We start from the raw sequence: 12,389 nt of genomic DNA, 5'->3' as shown, positions 1-12,389 counted from the left end.
TACGGGCATGGCGAAGATGAACTTGGCACAACTACCTTTGCCTAAACAAATATTTAAGGGCACCGATAACCGAATTTGCTAAGGACAAAGGATCATTCTTGGGGTAGAAAATATTATGTTAAGATTAGGCGAGCAAACACGTCCACTATCCGGGGAATGAGATATACAATATCTCTTCACTTCTCCTCGAATTGGATGCTAAGTGGAAACGTTTGCAGACAAATGACGGAGCAAGATAATTTTTATGCCGAGGGTCTAATTGTCTGCATTAGCTCGTTATCTTTAGCCGGCTTATTTACAATTTTAAGCGTGGGATTAAGACGTTTATTGTTTCGGAAGAGGCCAGATTTGTTTCTTTCCAGGCAAAGTAGCTGGGACATACAAAAGCCATTGTTCTTCCGAAATTGTTTTTCAGGTAATTTGTTGGGTTGGCAGGTTAGAGGGTTGAATTATAACGGAAACTTAAATAAAACACCGCTTGGCGGAATATTTCGTTATTCAATCATTATTTTTGCGTTGTTCTGCACCATTTTGGAGGGTTTAGTTGTTGCTATTTATTTTCCACACATTTCTACTCCAATTTATTGCCGCCGTCAACAGAATCGTTTTAAATGTACCTCATTACATTTTAACAATATATTGGAGTTTTAGAAAACGGGTCAGAGAGTTTAAAATTCGCAAAAAGTTTCTCAGGTCGAAGTTTATCAAAAGGCTTTAAGTATACATCACAAGAAACACGGGATTTTCATTGTTTCTTTAAACATCATTCAGAATTATGAAATTGGATCAGTGGGTTGAAGAATGAAGATGTTGATCTGGCCTTGTTTTTCCTGATAATTCTGTGAATCAAAAGAGCTCTGTGTTCTTACGCTACGAAAAATTTCAGAGATTTTTGCTGTTTGCCATTTTTTTATTCGAGAAAACTTCAGAAACTTTCTTCTTCCTCTTTACTATTCCATCTTCCTTTACTATTCAGTCGAAAACTGCCTGGAAATCATAAAATCTTTAAGAGTAAACTATGTCAAAAGAATCATTAAGTCTGGTTTTAAGACGATTTCCCTTTTCACTACTCTCCACTTCATACTTATCAGCTCTTTCATCCGTCCAACACAAAGAAATCAAAGGGCGACAAGCCAGGAGATCTGGCAGGCTGTGAAATGGGTCTCTTTCTCCCAATCCATTCGCCAGTGAAAGTTTTATTTAAATACTAGCATATTATTTCGCCCGATAATGTGTCTCGTTTAAACCAAACAAACTTTCATGCAGCAGTTTTGAGCAAAAATAATTTAAGAAAACCGAGCAATGTTGAGTACACAAAGAAATATACAGACTATTTTTAAATGATACATTGATTCTCCAGTGGAAGATTCTGCTGTTGAAAGCCGGAAATAAAATTAGTGTTTTTCGCATTCCGGAATGTTGTAAAGCGAGCCCCTTCTATCGTCACTCGCATTTATCTCAAGCAACCGAGCCCGTCTCGTAAAGTTATAGAATTGAAAATGTGTAGAAATGCAACTGGATCAAAAGAAACGCTCCCGCAAAAGAAAAATGCAGTCTATAGTCGCCTGTGGCATAGAGAAATCCCCTTTTCTTCCTTCGGGATGCAAATTTTAAAGCAGCCGAGGATATTGAAATGAGTACACCGGGGCTCCTATCGTGTACCCGTTTTGTTCGTCTAAAAACTGTTTTCTTTTTCGTTTCCATCTGTTTGTGTTAATGGCTCGTGGTAACAGGTCAAGACTAAGTGGGATACCCATTGAGATAAGCGAGCAATCAAATTCGGCCCTCATTATTTGCGCAATTAGCACCAGTATAAATAAGTTTACGATTTATCGAAGTACACAAGTTAATCGCACAAGAATTTCGACGCCTGAATGCAAACAAAACCTACTGACATCTTAAGACGCATGTGGTCGGTTTATTGGAATAATTGCACACACTTAATAATAAAATCATACATTCCATATGGTCACAAACATGGCCGGGGATAATTATTGAGGGCCACGCCACATGCTACAGGAATTCGATTTCAAAAAAACTCGTAGGCAGTTGGTGTGCAATAGGTATCTCATTATGGCTTGGTTGCTTAAGAACCCATAGTACGCATTATTTTATTAGTATCATTAACTGGAGAAACTATTTAACGTTCCATATGAAAATGCTTCTTAAATCTTAAGTTGAGTTTTTTCTTCAAAGCTTCCGCTCTAAACCAAGATGTTCAAGAACAACTCAATTTGATCTAGAGGATGAAACTGAGCTGACAGTTTAATTCATATTTATTATGCAAAATCGATTGCAGAACTGATATAATTTGCATAAGAAAATTTATTCTTAACTCCCAGCCTGGACTTGTTCTCATGCGGTTTTTTTTAATCAGACTAAAAAAAGAAGTGTTTGGATTTGTCATTAAATTTTAGACGGTGTCCAGCATCATTATGACCATTTTCAGGTAAATTTACCAATTTGAATTAATGAATTTTGTTTTCTTTTTTTTCGTATTTATCGGAAACATCTTACGTTTTCTTTCCGCAATTTATCGATCTATAAACCGAAGACTGATTCAAAATTGAGACCAACAGAAAAAATAAATTTGAAGAATAAGTAAGAAAATAACTTACTGAGAAAACCAAACAAAAACATTGCTAAATTGTAGAGTTCTACCTGCACTGTTCTGCTCTTCTCAGAAAACAGAACACATCAAATTGAATTTTTCAGAGAACAGCCACTAATCAAAGGGAAATTAACATGAAAAAAACGGTCAAAATAAAATAATACATTTTTATTTGACTTTTTGAACATGATTTATTTTAATTGTTTCTCAAACTGAAAATGAATTCTCTTTGCCAATAGTTTGTATTTGCTTCAGTTAATTGGCAAACTATTGATTTTCTGTTACTTTTGCAAATGTATCCGCTCATTTAATACTGCCCGTACAGTGCTAGATTAACGACTGACAACTTTTTTTGGAACAAAATGCAATAACTAATTTTTTACATGACACAATATACTAATTTGCGAGGTCGAAAGTGCAAGAAATTGATTAATGAACAATTAACGTTTAGATGGTTAACAACATAGTTTACTGTTACTTTCCTGAGTTGAATGAGTAAATAATTCTGCTAAAAAATTACACGAAACACTATAATTCTCAAGACCACTTTTGTCGAATAGAGAAAACGTTTATTTACTGGAAAGCGACTGAACTTTTTTATCACATTTGAACAGTTTGCCATATTTATCAAACCACATACAAATGCTCATGCGAGAAAAATTACAAGTCTATTTTTATGTCTGTTATTGTTTTAAATTTTTCTTCTTAAAGAGCTTTACTTATAAGCCTTCACGAGTTCGAGTTCATCTACGCCATAAACATTATATTGCAAATCCGATCACCAATAACAACAATTTAAGGCATAACTAATGAAATTAAGGCATTTAGAAACAGCTCAAGGTACAATTTGTTTTATTGACTTGTTACAAAGCAGAAACAGAAAATGTCATCAGAACTTTTGTTCCATTTGATTTAAAGTCGTTCTAGCAAAAATAAAATTGCCAACTGAAATTCGCAAACTGCGACCTCGAAGGATGTTGCAAAGAGTACGAGATCAAAGTCCGCCGAACTAATAAGCAGGCCAGTGCATTTTCTTAGAAAAAGTTCCTTTTGCTACACTCGTGCTAAATAGTAGTACTTTGAATGGACACCTCAGAGATTTCTGCTGGGTGGGGACCTTTTTCGGCAATTTCAGTAAAGGGCTGAACGGGCCTGAAAAGGCAAATTGCCCCTTTCTTACTAGCCCAATCTGGACAATGATAAATGAGTGAACAACCGAAAATCTTTCAATGGATGATTGTCCTGGTTTGGATAAATGTCACGAGAATGAAACACTGTTCTACTATTTTGAACGATTCATTGGAACACTTAACTTTTCTGATCAAAGACCTGATTTTCGACCCGCTGTGATTTAGGTCAACAGAAGGGTTCCGCGCAAAACTAAATCAAGCGATCTGACAGTCAACACCTGAAGTCCATCCCGGAAATCTGCTGAAAATGCAAAAATTTCGCACAAAGCTCAAAGGCCGTCAAAGTGCCAAATTAATGTTCCTTTCGCAGAAGGTTACCATTGCTGAACAGAAGCAGTATCAAGACAATTAAGCAAACAGTGATAATGACCGGTAAAGTTAACAAAGAACCTTCCAGTCGGTGATTTTCAGGCCCTTGAAGGTGCTATTAAAGGATTTCTTAAAGCCGAATTCGTCCTGATATTGGACGCAGATTATCGTCCAGGTAAATGCCGCGGCGGAACTGAATACCCCTAAGCTGGATTTTTAGTTGCGAAATCTGAAGAATGCTAAAATTTATGGTCGGATTTTATGAATAACGGAAACGGGTTGAGACACGATTCGCATAACGCTTTCTGATTGTTTCAGATCATTCGAAAAACTCGGTCATCGACTACAAACCGAACTCCTCCTGTAACAGTCCCTCCAAGGACATGAAGAACTCACTCCCAGTAGCCGGAGGAGGAGTGGTGGGCACCAACAGTCTCTCCTACGGTGGTCAAATGCCAGTGTTACCCGTCCGAAACAATTTGAGGAGGCCGAATTCCAGTCACTTTCCTCCAGCCGCATCCAGGTTCCACTTTAGGAAAGGTCTGGCCTCCAGGTGTACCTGGAAATGTACAGCTATAGCCCTTATAGTGTTGTGTGTGATTTTGACTGCTGCATTGTCATATATTTCGGGTAAGTGTTTAAAAAATTTAACCTGTTTAGTTTACCAAGCAGGTGAAAGATTTAGAAACATTTATGTATTTCCAGATGGGTTTTTGCATTTATTGTGCGACAAAATGACTGAGAAGGCTCTTACTACTACAGCTTTTTCAAATTATTACTTAGTTAGTTTGATAAAAATTTTAACCTCTAAAGAGATAGAAGCAAAAAATGTCCAGATGATGGAACACGCCTTTGAAGACCGAAAGAAAAACAAACTTTGTCCGCCAGTCGAAACGTTGTTGAGCCATCAACAGTGGAATGTTTTGTAAATTATGAATCTCAACTACTCGCAGCCCTTCCGATTTAATCTTCAGTTCTCACGAGTCCTTCAGGAAATAACAACGCTTGATTTCTCTTTGCTAAATTATTTAGCATTCTCTTAATTCCACTTAAATAAATAATCGCTTCTTCTGAGAACTGTTCATAGTTCATATCGCTTCTCACCGTCCCCAGCTTGACTATAAACTTTTCATTTGATCTGTTTGGCACCGTATTGCAAATTTAACGGCAATATTTTGCAGTAGATGAAACTGATTTATTTGCAGCATGTAAACTGGAAACTGTCCATTTTTGTCGTATTTAGCAATGGCAGCCATCCATTACAGGGTCAATGAAAAAGACGTAATTATTTAATGGTCGGCAAGCGGGGTCATTTATTATCCGTGCAAACCTATTTATCTCTCTGCATGGTGCTGCACCACCTACGACTAAACAGATTGAAATAATGGTCGAAACCGAAAATAGACCGATCCAATGGATTTCGGTGGAGGAAAGAGGAAAGACCCCTAAACTTATTTGGGGCTATTAGAATGACGCATTTGACAATTGCCTGATGGAAAACAAAACCCAATTCTTATTCATATTTACCATGTTTAAAGGGTTTGGAGTTAGATAAATTTTAGCTGGCACGTTTTGAGCGCAGAAAAACCAACAGCGGATTGATTTTATGTTTACTCATCAATTTATAAAATTGAGGTTTGAAGTATTTGTTTTAGGAAAATGCTGGTCAAGTAAACACACCGGGACTGACTGTCCAGCGTGAATTTAATTGTGAAAATATTCCAGATTTCAAAAGCGCATAGAAAAAAACACATTATTGGGTATTTATTGAAAAGTCACAGGGAATTACGTATTTTTATTTGGTTAACTGGATTTGTTATTTTTATTCCTTGCTTCCTTGTGTGAGTTTATTTAATGTTTGTGTTGATTTTCTTGATTGAATTTAGGTGTTAGTTGTGTACTTAAGAACGCTGGGTATGGGAAGAACTTAGAAGTCTCCAAGTCTCAAGAGTCTGAATTGAATAGAACACAAACGCAAATGAAAATGTTTAGAATCAAATGTTCTGGATCTTTGCTCACATTCGCACCTAACAACATTCTTGTATGTAGGTTTTGGCCTGTTTTACATCGAGGATTAATTATTGATTTATACAGCAAGATTTCATTGAATAACATTAATGGACGGGTCAACATTTAATTTTATTGCTATTATTTCATTTTATTACATTATTATAAATAGAGTGTTGAAAGTCAGTTATCTGGTCACTTCCGTTGCAAAGTGTATAAAGCGATAAACCGCATATTTTTGTCGCGATGAACATTCCTGTTTGCAGGTTGCGATAATAATTATATAAAATTGACACAATTTAAACAACACATTCGTTATTTAATATTCAATCCGGCCATCTGTCGATCGAATGCCTTCCAGCTTCCCACCCTTAGATGCTTCAAATACCAACTGAGAAAATATTGCATTCTTGGAGTTCTGTCGTTGTTTTCATGTGTGGTAGACTATTGAAAACATTCCTCTTCATTAATTCTTTAAAACTGTAACGCAAAAAGTTTTGACATCGGGCCTTATTTAGGGCCGATACGCCGCATATATGCCATATGCCCCAACAGCTGTTTCAAGGGATATGGACCAGGTAAAAATCGAAAATGCTGATGGGGTGCACCATACAATAAGGCGGATTAAACAGGCTTCAGTGAAGAAGACCCTTCCCGAAAAAAACCCAGCGTTACAAATGATTTCCACTTGATTTTTTCTTATTTGAAGAGCGCTGGTCTAATGTTACAATTGCGGATAATGGTATGAAACTGATCCGCTTTTTAATTCGTTTTTTCATGCCGGCAGAAAGAATTCGTTATAACCCTTTATGCTAGTTTCCTGGGCTGAGAGGATGTAGCATTTAGGGCAGTTAATGGGCTTCTAATGGTAGATGGATTACGGGTGGTGGGTATCCTGCTGATCAGTGAATTAATCGACAATGCAAACGTGTGTTATTGGGAAGCATTGGAACATAAATCAAAATTGAAAAAACATATAATTAACGTGAAGGGTGTTCCATGTTCCTGGCGGTTAACACAATTAATTTGACATGCGATAAGTCTAGGGAAAAAAGCAGGTTTACATGAAATAAGCGAGTAGATTGGAAGACAAAGCGACCATAAAGAAACCTCCTCTACCACTGCTAAACTTGGTGAACCAGATGTTGCTTCTCAATATGGTGTTAAGTAAACAAAGAAATAAAGAAAACAAATCTTCAGATAAAGCCTTTTACAGGCCGCCAGCGACTACCGTGTTTTCCATTAATTTAATGTTGTGTGAACTGAGTCGTGGTTAAAGATGGTCGGTGCGAAGCGAATATGGGTAGGACTTTTGTTAAGCTTGTGGCAAATAATTAATGAGAATGTTATAACAGAAAAGGAGTTATTTTGAACACTAGAAGGAAGGAGTTTTGTTAAATTGCTCGTTCAAGCAAAAGGGAACTGGTTCTTTTCTGATTTTACGTACCATGATGGAACGATTTGAAGAAATATTAGGGAAGCACTGTTTGCCTCCTCAGTTTTACTAATGGGTTGTCTTTGCTTGAGTTTCGCAAATTTTCCTTACTGATATTTTTTGGTTTATCGACTTTTCCAGGAAATGTTCCGAAGTCATTCTCTTTTTTAGCTCTTCGGACATTGTTTATTGCGTACTTTTCTATTTATATCTCCTTTGTTGATCCTTCCCCAATGTTTTTTACAGTTCTGCTTAAAATATCTATCTTGCGATGTAGATGCTGTCTATTGTACTCAGCAAAGGAAATAAACTGCAGACAAAATTACGATTTTCTCGCTCTACATTTAAGGCATGCGGTTACCATATTAGAAGCAAGATTATGAAATAAGTGAAACGTTTTCTATGGTGGCAAATCTAAGTAGAAGATTTTAATAAACTTGCTTATGGCGCTAATGTGAATCAATGTCTTTCCTGTATGCAATAATTAATATATTTCCACTGTGCCTACCTACGATCTAGTGCCGAACGCAGTGTTACAAGCATTCAGCTTTGGACAGAACAGAAACGAATTGACTGAGGAAGATCACTGTGAATGATTTGAATGACCGACATCGAACGCTTCTCGAGAGTGTCTTGAAATGAAGAGTTTTTCGTTGTCCGATAATTTATAACTTTCAAAGGGATTTTTCTTGGCGTTTTCCTTTTTGAGAGTGTTTTGGACAAAAAGAACCAGCACTTTTAAAAACTTTTACTAACTCCATCACTACTATCAAATTTTGGTCTTCTGCAGAAGTTTTGAAGTTGGAATCGCCTCCAAGTCTCTAAACAAAACCCCTTTTGAGTATTCAAAAGCCTGCTGAGGAAGCAACAATTCTCCACCTTTAATACGTGTTACTGTTGCCGTTTTACTGTATTTAACGTTTTTTTTCTGATTTCAGCATCCAGCCTCCTCAACTGGTCATATCAAAGCGCTAAACCGTGCTCAGTGCTGGTTGGCGACAACACACAAATCATTCCAGCCTCAAAAACTGCCCCTTCAGAAACGAATCACTCCACATCAAGCCGACCCAAGCCTCCCTCGTCGGCAACCTCATCATCAAGCGGAGGTAAATCCATCGAACCACTATATGCCCGAAAACGTAGAGACGTTAGTTCACCGCATGCCGTGTTTTTTCCAAATATCACTACCACTAGTAGTTCTGTGTCGAATTTCAGCTCTGAGCATGTAGGTAGTTTGCATGTTAGTACTGAGGGGCCTGGAGGGTCTATGTTGCATGAGGCTGAGAGTTCTACGCAGGTGTTCGTTGTTTCGACTAATAGTCCTACTGTGTCTGAGTCTGAGGACGAGATCAGCACTGTTGAGGGAGAAACGACAACTGACGGGGTAAAAACGGAAACGCTCCTTCCTACCACAGAGGATGAGTTGCATGAATTGTATGGCGAACTGAGCAACGAGGAAAGTAGCGATGCGGCTCTGTTTGAAGGAGAGGTGATGGACGCTAAAGCTGTGGACGTGGATGTGGCTGAAGTCAATGAAACTGTGGTTAAGTCTGGCGAGCTCCAGCATGACTCCCCGATTTTATTGTATGAAAAGCCCGCAAGCGGGGAGGAGAAGCGCAAACTTGCAGATTCCTCTAAAGAACTCACCGGTGCTAATCTGGCAGAGCCTCCAGAACGGGACGCGCCAGCTCCAGGTCTGAAAAACGTCTACATCCAACAGGGGAAGTCGGAAGCGTCTCAAACTCCCGTGACCGAGCCTACAGTGAAAGTTTTTGAAATTCCTGCTGCCAGTTCTGAGGCCACTCCTTCAAAGCGGGTGCAAGTAAACGTGACAATTTCCACAGATCCAGATCCCCAGAATCCTCATCAAACTCACTCGATTTATGTGCTTTCGGTGTCGGTGCCCACCGATGGACACGAGCCGGGTGTGGAGCTAAACACTAAAGAAGGCGCTTCGTTTTCTGACATTCATGAAGCTAATAAAGCTAACCCGCAGCCTGTAGAAAGCCCTCATGGTGGCGCTTGCGAATGCGAGTGTCCTTGCTTAGACGGTTCTCGTGAACTTCTAGATTTCAACTCGTCGAATTACGACTATGACTGGCTGTTTTCGTCGAAAGAGTATGGATTTTCGAAAAGGAAACCCGACTTTACTGTGTCGTCCACAGAGTCCACTGGGACTAGTGAGGTTTGGACCACTAACTGTCCGGAAGTTACCACAAAGCTTCCGCCCCCTCCGACTATTCTTGTATTGGAAGGTAATCGCTTGGGTGCAAGGAGGGCTAGTAGGGTTGAATGCAACCGTCATAGGAATAATTTCATAGCAATTAAAACGATCATCTGCTAGTGTGTGTCCCACACGAGCTTTCCAATGTAATCTATGACCCTACTAGTCTAACGGCACCTCCGTATCACCATCTCTATGGGTACCATCGTTAATAATCCCCATAAAGGCTTTCTTCATTTCGCCAATATGTCATTAGCTTAGGTGGCGCTTCTTATCTGATGCACGCTTCCTCGATCTCATAGCTCGATTAGCGTTTGGCTATTACTTTGCTTGAACATTTATTAAGCTTATGCCGATAATGATTATTGACTTGGCCAATAAAAATGTTAGCAGCTTGCAATTTTTTTCCATTGCATTTACATGGCTCGGGTTTTTGGATTGTTGGATGATGATGCACTTGCACGTAGTTAATGTACTTAATTCAAAATGAACTGCCCAGCAAAATAAGTCTTTTTCGATCTCTTCCAAGACTGTTTCTATCAGTTCGTGGCTTTGCAAAAAATTAATGGTTCAGATAAAGTTTCTGCAGGGTGGCAAATGAAACAGTGAAAAAGTTCGCTATGAAAAGATCAGCTATTTAGATTCTGGAAACCGGCCCAAGAGAAAAATGTATCACTGCAAAACCAGGAAGTTTTTTTTTACTTTACGCTGTAAATATAAAAAGCAGGGGGAAAATCCAAAAAACTTTTTTTTGCTCTATTAGGAACATGCCAAACTTTTAGAAATTTTGAATTTATTTTGCTTTATTCGTCGCCCTGTAGAAACTTTATGTGAATCACTAATTTTTCGCAAAAACACGGTGGATGAAGAAAAATAATTGGACCAGACAATACTTGAAACCGAAATCAAATCGGTCGCTGAAGTCAGAATGTATCGAGTTCCAAATTTGGGGCAATTTGGGCGTGTAACATTTATTTTGTTCAGCAGTTTCATTGAGGCTCAGTAGAAGTAAACACAGTTAAATTGGGTTTTGGTAGGATGAGATGGCGAAATAAAAAATAATATCAATAAATCAATAAAATTAAATTTATTGCACCTCTCAATGAAACAGAATTAGCGTGATGGAGTACACAATTCAACGTTTTCACCTACAGCAAAAAATGCTGCTAAACAATCGGGATTTCCAAATCGGGCTGGCAAATTACAAACCTGTTTTTCATGCTTTGAATAAACTGTTCTATTCTGTTTATACTTTTTATAATTCAAGAAAAATGCAAATTAATTCTGGTGGCACTAACTTTAAATAAACTTTTGTAGTAGGAAAATAAATATTTTCAGTTCAAAAAGTCAGGAAAACAGAACAGAGTAAACAAAATTTTGTTCAACGTTAACCATTTTAGAGATTTCAAGTAAATCCAGAAGAAAGCATAAATATGTAGCTATTGAGCTCATCCTTTGAACTACCCACAAATAGACTCCAAGCTACCAAATAAGCCAAATAACTGCTTTTAGTAACTCCAAAGCCTTCCACATAACTGCGAACATTGACTCAAGCTGCGGTTGTCTGCCTTTAGGTGCAAGGACGTTTCCAGCTCAGTCCTTTCCCCCCGACGGCACGACCTTCTCCCAAACCTCCCTAGGCAAACGGCTGACGCAAGAAATTCCTCCCTATGGATACTGGAACATGCAGTTCTACCATCCAGAGGCCGCTTATGTGAAGTTCGAATACACCATACCCAGAGGGGCCAGCATAGGCGTTTATGCTAGAAGGAACGCTTTACCTACACACACTCAGTACGATATTCTAGAGGTGTTGAGTGGGTTCAAAGCGCGAACGACCAGAGCTGCTCATGTAGGTTTTGCATCTCGCATTGAACGGACCTCAAAGTTAATGACGGAGTTTTCAGTCGATTGTTAAAAAAGAAGTCACGCACTACATGGAGCAAGGCCACTGGTTCCTTTCCCTATACAACGACGATGGAGATGCACAGGAAATTACCCTGGAAGCCGAAGTGGCTGACGATATGACCCATAATTGCCCCAATGGCTGCAGTGGCAAAGGCGAATGCTTGATGGGACATTGCCAGTGCAATCCAGGGTTTGGAGGCGACGATTGCAGCGAAAGTAAGATTTTACGCAAAATGTCCACTTTGTCATCGCATGCGTTCGCATGCCGATGGGCTCATTTCATTTCCACTTCACTTTGAAAGCATCTCTATCTTGAGGATTTTGGAAGGAGGGACTTTCTCCGTGAACAATCAAAGCCATGGGAAAATCTCTTCGGCCAAAAACCACAGTACTTTTTTTACAAACTTCTTTTTGGGTATTTCGCCTCAAAAATGTTTGTCTTCTTCATTTCTGCAAGTGCGTGTACAGCGCAAAAAACATATAATTTGAGATACAAGATCAGCGTTAGCATAGGGAAATGCTTTTAGAAATTTGGTGTGGTCTTAATTCTAAACATGCTTTTTTTACAAACTTTTTGTTGGGTATTTCGCCTCAAAAATTTTTGCCTTTGAAAAAGACAGAATTTCCTCACGTCTTTTATTACAGATTGATAAATAATGCTCCTATTTCGCAATAAGAACGAATTATTTATCAAAAAGTAATCAA

At 38.5% G+C, this 12,389-nt stretch overlaps 1 protein-coding gene across 1 annotated transcript in view; it reads left to right on the top strand.

The window, feature by feature from the left end:
• Nucleotides 1-12,389, top strand: part of LOC109543710 (teneurin-m) — a gene marked incomplete in the record, with an annotated part of 162,684 nt that overhangs the window by 137,394 nt on the left and 12,901 nt on the right. The window contains 4 exon segments of the mRNA XM_048661784.1: nucleotides 4,429-4,740; nucleotides 8,491-9,807; nucleotides 11,351-11,628; nucleotides 11,684-11,900. Coding sequence (XP_048517741.1) covers nucleotides 4,429-4,740; nucleotides 8,491-9,807; nucleotides 11,351-11,628; nucleotides 11,684-11,900 — 2,124 coding nt within the window.

Source organism: Dendroctonus ponderosae, unplaced genomic scaffold (assembly GCF_020466585.1).
Source record: "Dendroctonus ponderosae isolate FM_Combo_2020 unplaced genomic scaffold, Dpon_F_20191213v2 Dpon_F_20191213_1, whole genome shotgun sequence".
Taxonomy (NCBI): domain Eukaryota; kingdom Metazoa; phylum Arthropoda; class Insecta; order Coleoptera; family Curculionidae; genus Dendroctonus; species Dendroctonus ponderosae.
This window is presented reverse-complemented; position numbering and strand designations above follow the sequence as displayed.